The sequence below is a fragment of the Podarcis muralis genome, chromosome 1 (assembly GCF_964188315.1).
Source record: "Podarcis muralis chromosome 1, rPodMur119.hap1.1, whole genome shotgun sequence".
NCBI classification, from domain to species: domain Eukaryota; kingdom Metazoa; phylum Chordata; class Lepidosauria; order Squamata; family Lacertidae; genus Podarcis; species Podarcis muralis.
The window spans coordinates 10,247,786-10,262,164 of record NC_135655.1 but is presented as its reverse complement, the minus strand read 5'-3'; the positions used below and the strand labels follow the sequence as shown (position 1 = coordinate 10,262,164).

Here is a 14,379-nt window from a genome sequence, read left to right as displayed (position 1 = left end):
CACTTCAATTCTGGAATCTCAGCTAAAGCATCCATGACAGATGGCCACCCAACCTCTGCTTAAAAACTCCCAAGAAAGGATAATTGTATAGCATGGAGCTAATTGTATAAGTAATTATTGTATGTTGATTTCACTGACACATTCATTTTTGTGCACAATTTCCTCTAATATACTTATTTCCGTAAACACTGTTTGATTGGAGAACTGCATTGCAAAATTCAGTGATGTGTGAATTTCAGAGGAAGGCTATGTTTCAGTTCTTGCGTTGTTTCAGAAAGTGTGGGTTTAAAAGATTTGCCTGTAAATGCGAACTGAATCAAATTTCTCCCCCACCCCTACTTCCAGATGCCTCAGTGTTCAGCGTAAGCAAAAGCACGTGGTGTTTATCATTTTGCAAGTGAGTAAAGCTTTCCCTCCTTCCTTCCCAGGGTATCAGCAGTCTCTTCAGTTCCTTAAAAGTGGTGCGTCTCCTGCGACTGGGCCGCGTGGCCAGGAAGTTGGACCATTACCTGGAATATGGTGCTGCGGTTTTGGTGCTGCTGGTCTGTGTCTTTGGACTAGTAGCCCACTGGCTCGCTTGTATATGGTACAGCATCGGGGACTACGAGGTCATCGATGAAATCACCAATACCCTCAAGAAGGACAGCTGGCTCTGCCAATTGGCGGAGAGCATTGGAACGCCATATCGGTACAACTCTACGGGATCAGGGCAGTGGGAAGGAGGACCCAGTAAAGACTCGCTTTATATCACTTCCCTCTACTTTACCATGACAAGCCTTACCACGATAGGATTCGGGAACATAGCTCCGACCACCGATGGAGAGAAGATCTTCTCAGTGGCCATGATGATGGTGGGCTGTAAGTAGGATGGTCACTTTCCCCCTCTTTGCATTTCTCATAATTGGTTTTCCTTACGGGTTCTCTTTTTGCATGGGACTGGTGCATCGTCGCAACTGAATCACGAAAGCTGTGCTCCTTGCATTAGCACCGAGTGGTCGGGAGTTTGGTCTGTAGACGTTTGACTCAGTTTTTGGGTAGGGAAGCTGTTCTGGAGGTCTAATCTGTGGAAGACCTACATTTTGGGGGCTCTGAAGTTTGATTTGTGCTGGGGCCCTCTTCTCAACCAGCAATGAGGTCTGGGTAACCGCTGTTATCTTCTTCAATGGTAGATCAGCACTTAAAAAACAAACAAACTACTAAATCTCAGCTTTTGCTTAATCTTGCTGTACCGTAACACACCTCTCCCAACTCTCAAACTTTGGGACTGTTGAAATACATGCAACAAAAAATTTGATCAATTTAAGTTGTGCCACTCAAACTGGGTCTACGTTTTTAAGCAATGTGGACTGAAGTTGCTTCTGGGGCCCCTCCAGTTAGGGACCCTGTAGCTTAATTAGTTTCATAGCAGCTCTGCCCCTGTCAATGTAGACAATACAAAAACACCAATGGCCTAGCTTTGTATAAGGCTGATTACTAAGGGAGAGGTTGTCCTCAGTGCTAGGATGAGCTGAAGGTCTTAGATCCAAGAGGAGGGACCAAGAACTGGGTTAGGCCTCTATGTAAAGCATCTCTCCTGGTATGTCCCACAGAGAAATTTACGGTCTGCAAATAAAAACATCCTGAAGATCCCAGGCCACAGAGAGGTTATTAGAGCCAGGGCTTTCTCAGCTGTGGCTCCAATCTGGTGGAACACTCTGTCACAAGAGACTAGGGCCCTGCAGGACCTGACATCTTTCCGCAGGGCCTGCAAGACAGAGCTGTTCCACCAGGCCTTTGATCAGGGCACAGCCTGACCCCCTCCTCTGGCAATCTGCACAGAATGTTGCTTAATTGTTGCCATTAATTTGATTTTAATTAATTTTATAATGAATGTTTTTAGAATGTTGGATTATTTTGATTGTTGTGAGCTGCCCTGAGCCCAGCTTCGGCTGGGGAGGGTGGGATATAAATAAAAATTTATTAATTTATTATTAATTTATTATTGTCCTCTGGCGTGACAGGAGGCTAAGAATGCTCTTAGGGTTGTCGTCTTATGGAGAGAAGAGAACAGGAGAATAGCTCAAAGTCTAGTGCAACTGGTTAGTTGGATAGCACCTCTCATCCTGTGGTATAACCATAGCCATGTTGCAGCATCAGTGCATCTCTCTAGCCCTGTGGCTCCCGAACCTTTTAGAGCCACTTTCCCCTTGGTCCCATAAACACATCCCCAGTGCCTGCTACTCTATGAAAAGCATTATTCAGAATAGTGGTTTCCATGACCCACTAAAAAGGATAATAACACAATGAAATTCAGAACAGTAATGATTAATTGCACATTTATTCAAAACCCAATTAAGACTGTTTAGCTTAATTAATTCAACAAAGCTCTTGAGCTGGATCTGGTGATAACAGGTTTTCAAACTCTGATACTCATTTACCCCTCTGGCCCCCATCCCATCTCTGTCCCCTTGCCTCTTAGGGCCCCACTAGGAAATCCCCCGCACTGGGGTCTCTACCACCTACTTTGGGAACTATTGATCGAGCCAATTATTTTATTTCATCTGCTCTTAAAATGTCTTCACTGGTTTAAAATGGCGCACCATGCCCCGGCTCATCGAAGGTCCAGCTGAAATTATTTTGATGGCTTGGAAATGACGTTGGTGTCGGAGGCGTTCCAGTGAGTTCTCAAAAAATGGGCAAAGGCTTTGCTGCTTGGGCTGGGTTTGCGAAGGCGACATCTATTTTTATCAGCTAAGAATGGAATCCCATGTTGTCACCATAGGAGCTGGAGGCAAGTGAGACAGTTTCTAGACACAATAGATTGTAGGGGTTCTTCCCCTCCCTGCTTTCATTTTCACTGCAGATCTGCAGCTCCTCTTAGAGCATTCTTAAAGCTGACAGGACAAAGGAGACTTATTTCTTCTTCTGTGTGCTCTCAAAGCAGCAGCGATTCCGCTGGATGAGACTCTTCAAACCATAGTATAGCTTTGAGTGGCTGGGAAATGCTGTCGCAAGGTTGTGTGGATGGATGTAAGGCATGCTGATAGGATTCAGGAAGGAGCAGTTTCACAATTTTAACTGCTTGATGTGTCGCGATGCCTTGCATAGTTTAGGGAAAAGGCAAGAAAGAGAGGACGTGAAAGAGGGGTCTGGAATTATGCATGGTGTCGAGAGATGTTTATTTTCTCCCCCTCTCTCAACTCAGGGACATCCAGTGAAGGTGAATGTTAGATGATTCAGGACAGACAAAGCGATGGTTAATCAGACGGGTCCCTAGCTTGATCCAGCAGGATTTTCTTATGCTCTGATGTTCTCATGCTTTGCATCCAGGCAGAACATATTGTGACACATTAAGCCCAAATCACTCCATAAGCCATGTGGCATGCTCCGTCTCGTACCCCTTGTCCTGTGTGTGAACAGGGAGTGCATATCAATATGACTTCTCCACCCTCCACCCCACGAATAGGTTGTGGTTGTTAACGAAAGGATCTTGGGTCTTTGAGCTGGGGAAACTGTGTGAGACCTTGGAGAGCTGCTGTCAGCCTGAGCAGACAATATCAGGCTGGTCGGACTGATGGCATGGCTTGGTACAAGTCAGCTCTGTCTGCTATAGAGCATGTGGCTTGGGTACAGGAGGTTCCATGTTTACTCCCCACCATCTCCAGTTTAAGGGAGGGATCTCTAATGGGGAATAGACGAGTTCGAGGAGGATCTCAGTGGTTGCCTAGACATGATGGCTATGGTCTAGCTCCAGAATCAGGGGTAGCGTGCCAGTTGAACACCCATTGCTGAAGAACAACAATGGCTGAAGGATCTGCTCATGGGCTTTCCATCTGTCATCTGGCTGGCCAACTGGGGGAAGCAGGATGCTGAATTAGATGGGTCTCTGATCTCTGGTAAAGCAGGGCTTTAAGGGTAAAGGTAAAGGGACCCCTGACCATTAGGTCCAGTCATGACCGACTCTGGGATTGCGGCGCTCATCTCGTTTTACTGGCTGAGGGAGCCGGCATACAGCTTCCAGGTCATGTGGCCAGCATGACTAAGCCGCTTCTGGCAAACCAGAGCAGCGCACGGAAACGCCGTTTACCTTCCCGACGGAGCGGTACCTATTTATCTACTTGCACTTTGACGTGCTTTTGAACTGCTAGGTTGGCAGGAGCAGGGACCGAGCAACGGGAGCTCACCCCGTCACGGGGATTTGAACCGCTGACCTTCTGATCGGCAAGTCCTAGGCTCTGTGGTTTAACCCACAGCACCACCCGAGTCCCTGTAAGCGGGGCTTTACATATCATCTAAGTAATACTGGGCAAAACCCCCACCCCATGAAGGTCTGTCAATACTTGGCTGCAGAGCTGCATTCACTTGAATGGGTTACAAGCCACACTTGCCTGCTTGAAGGTGTTGTTTTTTCATAACCACTTCACCCTGTTTCAGATTGGAACTCACTGCATTGTCTCTTTCTTTCTTTTTTAAAAACAAAACCCAGTGGACACTTTGAGCCCATTGTTTCAAAATAGCTGACTGCAAAAATAAAAAGTTAAATAAAATTAAAAAGAAAGAAAGAAAGAAGAAGAACCAAGAGGTGTGTGAGCAGCCTGGGGATATTGTGCTGGTTTGGGCAAAACCTTTTCAGCTGACCTCAGAAATGTTCAGATGGCTATGCTCTGCCTCTGCAGTTAGAGGGTCCAGCTCTTCAAACTTTTGCTGCTTATTTTGGAATCCGGCGCTGCAAATGAACATCGCTCAGTGGAAGAGCATCTGCTTGGCATTCAGAAGGTCCCAGGTATAATCACAACATCTCCAGGTAATGCGACAAGAGGATCCTTTCTGAAATCCTGGAAAGCCACTGCCAGTCAGCGTAGACCAAGTGTTTCCCAAACTTAGGTCTCCAGCTGTTTTTGGACCACAGCTCCCATCATCCCTAGTTAAAAGGCCAGTGGTTTGGGATGATGGGAATTGTAGTCCCAAAAGAGCCCAAGTTTGGGAAACAATGGTGTAGAGCAAAACTGGACACTGACTTAGCAGTAAGAAGGCAGCTTCCTCTTTCCCTGTCTTTGGCTATTGGCTTTGCTGCTGCTCTGAGGGTAGAGTTGATTGTTCTGCTTGCAAAGCAAACATGTCTTTTGCTTTCCTCTCTGGAGATGTTAATTGTGCAGAGGATTAAATTCCTTGTTGTGCTTGCAAGTGGGCCGTTGAACCTCCATTTGCAACACGGTGATGAATAGGCCCGGCTAGACGCATCTTGTTGTAATAGGAAAAGCGATGCCAAACGGGCACGCGACGTGCAGATGGCTCTGCACAAAGGAGAACCTGATGTCCCAAAACAATTACGGCAAAAGGGACCATTTGTAAAGTGGGACGAAATGGTTCTTCCTTCCTCTCTCTGCCGCCACTCCTGCACCTTCCAGTTGCATCTCCAGCAGTTGGAAGGAGGAAGGGAAATGGAAATCAGCCCCCCCTCCAAATAGAGCAGGCATAGGCAAACTCCGGCCCTCCAGATGTTTGGGACTACAATTCCTCATCAAATCCCATCAGCTAGGGATGATGGGAATTGTAGTCCCAAACACCTGGAGGGCTGGGGTTTGCCTATCCCTGGGACTATAATTATATAATTATAATTATAATTATAATTATAATTTATTATTTATACCCCGCCCATCTGGCTGGGTTTCCCCAGCCACTCTGGGCGGCTTCCAAAAGAATATTAAAATACTGTGATACATCAAACATTAAAAGCTTCCCTAAACAGGGCTGCCTTCAGATGTCTTCTAAAAGTCTGGTAGTTGTTGTTCTCTTTGACATCTGGTGGGAGGGCGTTCCACAGGGAGGGCGCCACTACCGAGAAGGCCCTCTGCCTGGTTCCCTGTAACTTGGCTTCTCGCAGTGAGGGAACCGCCAGAAGGCCCTCGGTGCTGGACCTCAGTGTCCGGGTAGAACGATGGAGGTGGAGACGCTCCTTCAGGTATACTGGACCGAGGCCGTTTAGGGCTTTAAAGGTCAGCACCAACACTTTGAATTGTGCTCGGAAACGTACTGGGAGCCAATGTAGGTCTTTCAAGACCGGTGTTATATGGTCTCGGCGGCCGTTCCCAGTCACCAGTCTAGCTGCTGCATTCTGGATTAGTTGTAGTTTCCGGGTCACCTTCAAAGGTAGCCCCACGTAGAGCGCATTGCAGTAGTCCAAGCGGGAGATAACCAGAGCATGCACCACTCTGGCGAGGCAGTCCGCGGGCAGATAGGGTCTCAGCCTACGTACCAGATGGAGCTGGTACACAGCTGCCCTGGACACGGATTTAACCTGTGCCTCCATGGACAGCTGTGAGTCCAAAATGACTCCCAGGCTGCGCACCTGGTCCTTCAGGGGCACGGTTACCCCATTCAGGACCAGGGAATCCTCCACACCTGCCCACCTCCTGTCCCCCAGAAACAGTACTTCTGTCTTGTCAGGATTCAATCTCAATCTGTTTGCCGCCATCCATCCTCCAACCGCCTCCAGACACTCACACAGGACCGTCACCGCCTTCACTGGTTCTGATTTGAAAGAAAGGTAGAGCTGGGTATCATCTGCATACTGATGAACACCCAGCCCAAACCCCCTGATGATCTCTCCCAGCGGCTGCATGTAGATGTTGAAAAGCATAGGGGAGAGGACAGAACCCTGAGGCACCCCACAAGTGAGAGCCCAGGGGTCTGAACACTCATCCCCCACCACCACTTTCTGAACACGGCCCAGGAGGAAGGAGCGGAACCACTGTATGACAGTACCCCCAGCTCCCAGCCCCTCAAGACGGTCCAGAAGGATGTTATGGTCGATGGTATCAAATGCCGCTGAGAGATCCAGCAGAACTAGGAAACAGCTCTCACCTTTGTCCCTAGCCCGCCGGAGATCATCAACCAGTGCGACCAAGGCAGTTTCAGTCCCGTGATGAGGCCTGAATCCCGATTGGAAGGGATCCAAATGGTCCGCTTCTTCCAGGCGTGCCTGGAGTTGTTCAGCAACCACTCGCTCAATCACCTTGCCCAAGAATGGAAGATTTGAGACTGGGCGATAGTTGGCCATCGTGGCCGCATCTAAAGATGGTTTTTTAAGAAGCGGTTTAATAACCGCCTCTTTCAACGGGTCTGGGAAGGTTCCCTCACGGAGGGAAGCATTCACCACCCCACGAAGCCCATCGCCCAGCCCTTCCCGGCTAGCTTTTATAAGCCAGGATGGGCAAGGATCCAGGAGACAGGTGGTTGGTTTCACTCGTCCAAGCAGCCTGTCCACATCCTCGGAGGTAACAGATTGGAATTGATCCCATGCAATTTGACTAGACAGGACTCTAGCACTCTCCCGCCCTGGCCCTGCTCCCACGGTGGCGTCTACCTCTTCCCGAATCTGAGCGACTTTATCTGCAAAAAACTTTGCAAAATCATTGCAGGAGATCATGTGGCCCGTACTGGGCCCCGATGTAGCAGGTGGTTCCGCTAAATTGCGGACCACCTGAAAAAGTCTCCTGCTGCTGTTTTCTGCAGATGCAATAGAGGCGGCGAAGAAGGCCTTCTTCGCCGTCGCTACCGCCACTTGGTAGGCTCGACACTGAGCTCTAACCTGTGTCTGGTCAGCTTCAGAATGGGTCATCCGCCACCGGCGCTCTAGCCGTCTCAACGATTGTTTCATTGCCCTCAGATCCGTGGAAAACCACGGGGCTGTCCGGGCTCCATGCAATCGGAGAGGGCGCTTCGGAGCCAAACAGTCAATAGCCCTGGTTAACTCCACATTCCAGCGGGCCACCAGGGAATCAGCTGAAAGGCCATCAACATGGGATAAAGCATCCCCTACCACTCTCTGGAAGCCATTTGGATCCATTAAGTGGCGGGGGCGGACCATCCGAATCGGTCCCACCTCCCTGCAGAGGGGAAGGGTCGCGGAGAAGTCAAGTTGCACCAGGAAGTGGTCTGACCATGGCACTTCTTTTGTTTCGCTTTTATTTAGTGTCAGAACACCAACATCCATGGAGGTAAACACCAGGTCCAAGGCATGTCCGCGGCTATGGGTTGGGCCAAAGTTATTCAGGGACAGCCCCATGGAGGCCATGCTTTCCACGAAGTCCCGAGCGGCCCCTTGTAAGGTCGTGTCGGCATGGATATTAAAATCCCCTAGGACAACCAAACTAGGTGTCTCCAGGAGAACATCCGCCACGACCTGAAGCAGCTCGGGCAGGGAATCCTTGGTGCAGCGGGGAGGTCGGTACACCAAAAGGAATCCTGTACTGCCCCTATTGCCCAACTTCCAGAACATGCACTCAGAGAACTGGGTCTTCCTAACAGGACGCCTGGTGCAAACTAATGACTTCCTAAAAATCACTGCAACCCCCCCTCCCCGCCCACAAGGCCTGGGTTGCTGTGCGTAAGAGAAACCCGGTGGACAAGCAGCGGCAAGAACAGGCCCATCTGCTTCATCCAACCAAGTCTCTGTTACACAAGCCAGGTCAAATCCTCCATCCATGATCAGGTCATGGATGGCAGTGGTCTTATGAATCATTGACCTGGCATTGCACAGCAGCACCTTCAGGCTATGTGGGTATCCCTTGCTGATTCTAGTATCCGTCCGGACAGGACCAGACCCGGAGGCAGGGATAGTCCTCAGACAACGACTAAACCTGCCTCCTCTGTAATGACATGGTCTGGTCTTAGCGTAACTCCTCCTCCTACCCGTGATCACTGAGATCGGTTGTTCCAGCGCATCCCCCTCTGTGGAACATACCCCAGCCATTTTGTTGGCTGGGACCCACTCCTCGGCAGCCCTGACCCTTCCCCTTAAGAACAAAATAAGACCTTAAAACAATAAAAACAAAAACAAACAAACAAACAAACAAAATTCAGAAAACAAAAAGCAATACAAATGAAAAACTATAAAAATTACAAATCCATTAAAATCAAACAAATTCCCAACTAAACATCCATCCCACCCCCATCCCCGTCCCCACATATACAAAAAAATAAAAGGAAAAGGAAAAGGAAAATTTTAAAACATTTTAAAAGGAACTCTGCGCCCCACCGGATCCCCCTGGGGTTAGGGTTAGGGTGCAGCAGTGACAGCAACCGTCCCTGTGAGTCCTGTCAGGCCCTGCCCTGGGCCAGATGGTGAGTGGCAGGAAGGAGCAGGGCCCTCGGACACTCACACAGGAGAGTCCTCCTGGGCAGCAGAACGCAGCAGTCCCTGTGAGTCCTTCAGGCCCCGCCCTGGGCCAGATGGTGAGTGGCAGGAAGGAGCAGGGCCCTCAGACACTCACACAGGAGAGTCCTCCTGGGCAGCAGAACGCAGCAGTCCTTATGAGGCCTCAGGCCCCGCCCTGGGCCAGATGGTGAGTGGCAGGAAGGAGCAGGGCCCTCAGACACTCACACAGGAGAGTCCTCCTGGGCAGCAGAGCGCAGCAGTCCCTGTGAGTCCTTCAGGCCCCGCCCTGGGCCAGATGGTGAGTGGCAGGAAGGAGCAGGGCCCTCAGACACTCACACAGGAGAGTCCTCCTGGGCAGCAGAACGCAGCAGTCCTTATGAGGCCTCAGGCCCCGCCCCGGGCCAGATGGTGAGTGGCAGGAAGGAGCAGGGCCCCCAGACACCCACACAGGAGAGTCCTCCTGGGCAGCAGAACGCAGCAGTCCCTGTGAGTCCTTCAGGCCCTGCCCTGGGCCAGATGGTGAGTGGCAGGAAGGAGCAGGGCCCTCAGACACTCACACAGGAGAGTCCTCCTGGGCAGCAGAACGCAGTAGTCCCCGCGAGTCCCCCAGGCCCCGCCCCGGGCCAGATGGTGAGTGGCAGGAAGGAGCAGGGCCCCCAGACACCCACACAGGAGAGTCCTCCTGGGCAGCAGAACGCAGCAGTCCCTGTGAGTCCTTCAGGCCCTGCCCTGGGCCAGATGGTGAGTGGCAGGAAGGAGCAGGGCCCTCAGACACTCACACAGGAGAGTCCTCCCGGGCAGCAGAACGCAGCAGTCCCCGCGAGTCCCCCAGGCCCCGCCCCGGGCCAGACGGCGAGCGGCAGGAAGGAGCAGGGCCCCCAGACACCCACACAGGAGAGTCCTCCTGGGCAGCAGAACGCAGCAGTCCCTGTGAGTCCTTCAGGCCCTGCCCTGGGCCAGATGGTAAGTGGCAGGAAGGAGCAGGGCCCTCAGACACTCACACAGGAGAGTCCTCCTGGGCAGCAGAACGCAGCAGTCCCTGTGAGTCCTTCAGGCCCCGCCCTGGGCCAGATGGTGAGTGGCAGGAAGGAGCAGGGCCCTCAGACACTCACACAGGAGAGTCCTCCTGGGCAGCAGAACGCAGCAGTCCTTATGAGGCCTCAGGCCCCGCCCTGGGCCAGATGGTGAGTGGCAGGAAGGAGCAGGGCCCTCAGACACTCACACAGGAGAGTCCTCCTGGGCAGCAGAACGCAGTAGTCCCCGCGAGTCCCCCAGGCCCCGCCCCGGGCCAGATGGTGAGTGGCAGGAAGGAGCAGGGCCCCCAGACACCCACACAGGAGAGTCCTCCTGGGCAGCAGAACGCAGCAGTCCCTGTGAGTCCTTCAGGCCCTGCCCTGGGCCAGATGGTGAGTGGCTTCTGCATGTCTGCCAGTTCTTCCCTCTAACTACAATTCCCATCATCCCTGACCACCGGTCCTGTTAGCTAGGGATGATGGGGATTGTAGTCCCAAACACCTGAAGGGCCAGAGTTTGCCTATGCCTATGCCTACAATTCCCATCATCCCTGACCACTGGTCCTGTTAGCTAGGGATGATGGGAATTGTAGTCCCAAACACCTGGAGGCTACTTCAGCCTATGCCTGAAATAGAGCAGGGGGGGAAACACATCTGGCCAATGGTTCCTTATTCCCTCCCTGGCACTCTTGCAGGAGATGAGCTGATGTGGAGGCTGTCTTCAAACCCCTGAATACCAATTGCTGGGAATCACAAGTGCGGAGATCAGTGTTGCACCCAGGTCCTAGAGTCATAGAATTATAGAGCTGGAAGGGATCCCAAGGGTCAGCTAGTCCAACCCTTTGCAAGGCAGAAATCTCAGCTAAAGCATCAGTGACAGTCCTGCTTTAAGGCTTCCCAGAGGTTGGCTACTGTGATGCTGGACAAGACCCTAATCCCGCAGGGCTCTTCATATGTTCAAAACTGCTGCCACTGCCCCCCATCGCAACTCCTTGTGAACATGTAGTCCTCCATTGCATGCCCTGTTTGATCTTCTGGAAAAGTTATTTTGGGGCTCCTGTTAATGGGGTTGGTGTCACGTGGAAGATGGAGCAAGGCTGTTTTCTGCTGCTCCAGAGGGAGGACCAGAACTTTGGTGTTTGAAAATGAAATGGGCTACCTGGAAAGCTGGTGGATCCTTCTTCCCTGGTCATCTGCCAGAGATTCTTTAGTTGTGATTTTCCTGCATCTCAGGAGGTTGGGCTAGATGTCTCTTCCAACAATTCTACGATTCTACAATTCTAAGAGATTACATTCTTTATTGCAAACCCTCCAACATTTCTCTGATGAAAATAGTTATATCCTAAATAATAATAATAATAATAATAATAATAATAATAATAATAATAATAATTATACCCCACCCATCTTACCGGGTTGTCCCAGCCACACTGGGCAGTTTACAGCATATATAAAATCAGAAGAAAACATTAAGCATTAAAAAAAACTTCCCTATACAGGGCTGCCTTCAGATGTCTTTCAAAGGTTGTATAGTTAAAGGTTGTATAGTTACAGTGGTACCTCAGGTTACATACGCTTCAGGTTAAATACTCTTCAGGTTACAGACTCCGCTAACTCAGAAATAGTGCTTCAGGTTATGAACTTTGCTTCAGGATGAGAACAGAAATCGTGCTCCGGCGGCGCAGCAGCAGCGGGAGGCCCCATTAGCTAAAGTGGTGCTTCCGGTTAAGAACAGTTTCAGGTTGAGTATGGACCTCTGGAATGAATTGAGTACAGTGGTGCCCCGCAAGACGAATGCCTCGCAAGACGAAAAACCCGCTAGACGAAAGGGTTTCCCGTTTTTGAGTTGCTTCGCAAGACGATTTTCCCTATGGGCTTGCTTCGCAAGATGAAAACGTCTTGCAAGTCTTGCGATTTTTTTCCGCTCCCCCCCTTTTTCTAAGCCGCTAAGCCGCTAATAGCCTTTTAGCCGCTAAGCCGCTAATAGCACTAATCCTCTAAGCCGCTAATAGGGTTGCTTCGCAAGACGAAAAAACCGCTAGACGAAGAGACTCGCGGAACGGATTAATTTCGTCTTGCGAGGCACCACTGTACTTAACCTGAGGTACCACTGTACCTATCTCCTTGGCTTGGGGGTCGTATAACTCCATACCCCCCAACATTTCTCCCATGAAAATAGGGCTGTCCTATGGAAAAGCAGGACATTCTGGGATCAAATCAGAAACTAGAAAAGCTTCTGTAAATCTGGGACTGTCCCTGGAAAATAGAGACACTTGGGAACATGGTTGTTGTTGTTGTTGTTTGAAACAACCCTACAGACAGCCAGGCTTTGGGCCTGGCACTAAATTGCTGCCACCTGTTCCAAGAGAAATATGCCAGGTTTGCTCCTGGGTTCCGTCTGCAGAAAATAAATCTGTGAAGCTTTTTCATCACATGGAAATAAACATGGTCCCCGGGACTCCTGCCTGCAGACTGAGGTGCTTTAAAGGTATCACTGGAGAAAGCACCGGCCAGAAAAAAACAGTTGGCAGCCATATGGCGTGTCTCCTACACGCTCCCCACATCCAGCTGCCTGAGGATGATCCACACCTTACACTTTTTGAAGGCTTCTTCAAACTCCCTGCCATGAGGATTCTCACATTTCCACAGGCACCGGGGTGTTTGCAGCACTGCGGCAATCCCTAAATAAATGCAAGGAAAACATTTCTGTGTTATTGAGGACACCTCGGGCTATAAGCATTGCATTTTTAATCAGGCCCTCTCTGACTCTGAATATATAAACCCCAGAAGGGTTTATTTCGCTCCCCACCTCCCACCCCGCTTCGTTTCTAAGAGCTTTAGAAGTGCCTTGAAGTTCTGTCTTCTTTTCATGGGGCTTCTCCCTTTCCAGATAAAGTAGCGCGCGCGCGCGCGCGCGCACACACACACACACACACACACACTTAGGATTATGGTGGGATGTGGGTGACCTTCTGGAAACTCCAATGATTCTTCAACTATCCTATTGAAAGTGAAATTTATTGTCTGCTTGTTGCCCCCACCCTTTCCATCTCCCCCCCCCGCCCCAGATTACAGAGCTTGGGGGTACAAAATGCAAACAGGTTACATGAAGCCTTTCTCAACCTGTGGGTCCCCAGATGTTGTTGAACTACAACTCCCATCACCCCTAGCTAGCAAGGGATGATGTGAGTTGTAGTCCAACAACATCTGGGGACCCACAGGTTGAGAACCACTGGATCCTGGGCAGAAAGACAGGTGGAAAGTGAGTGTTTACAGGATAGGAGAAGGGGAGAGTGGGCTCAGGCTCTGCTGGTTAGACCCTAAAATAGATGTAAAGTACTTTTTTTCAAAAGCTATGGTTTTCCCAGTAGTGATGTATGGAAGTGAGAGCTGGACCATAGGTTGATCGCAGAAGAATGGATGCTCTTGAATTATGGTGCTGGAGGAGGCTCTTGAGAGGCCCATGGACTGCAAGAAGATCCAACCAATCCATTTTGAAGGAAATCAGCCCTGAGTGCTCACTGGAAGGACAGATCCTGAAGCTGAGGCTCCAAGACTTTGGCCACCTCATGAGAAGAGAAGACTCCCTGGAAAAGACCCTGATGTTGGGAAAGATGGAGGGCACAAGGAGAAGGGGACGACAGAGGACGAGATGGTTGGACAGTGTTCTTGAAGCTACCAGCATGAGTTTGACCAAACTGCGGGAGGCAGTGGAAGACAGGAGTGCCTGGCGTGCTCTGGTCCAGGGGGGTCACGAAGAGTCAGACAGAATTAAACGACTAAACAACAACAACAACATGGTAGCAGATTGAGCACAAAGATCTTCTGGTTTCTCAAACAAGAATGCAGTGGATGTTTGCCCCATGTCCCTAATCCTATAGCAAGGTACCGTTCTTTGGAGCCAGAAGATGTTACGCAGCACTTTTTCTCCATCTTCTTCCCACGTAGGCAGGAGTCGGACACTTCACTGCCTTTGCAGGCATTTGACTACTTCAGAGAACCTGAAACCACTCTGCAATATGGCACAAGCCCCCAGGACTGGCACTTGTCCAGGGGAGGCCCAGGACTGGAACAGGAGTAGATTTCCAAGCCATGGTTGAAATGCAATGTCAGGAGGAAGCCTGTACTGTGACAGATAAGTCCTGTCTTGTATTGTGCCTGGCTCTGAGTCAGGCTATCACATCTCTCCCTTAAGTAAGTACAACATTGACACAGAAACATGTATGG

General features: G+C 50.4%; 1 protein-coding gene across 1 annotated transcript in view; it reads left to right on the top strand.

The window, feature by feature from the left end:
* Positions 1–14,379, top strand: part of KCNH5 (potassium voltage-gated channel subfamily H member 5) — a 197,375-nt gene that overhangs the window by 63,303 nt on the left and 119,693 nt on the right. Inside the window, exon 7 of the mRNA XM_028741055.2 lies at positions 429–858. Within this exon, the coding sequence (XP_028596888.2) occupies positions 429–858 (430 nt within the window). The remainder of the gene's footprint in view (positions 1–428; positions 859–14,379) is intronic.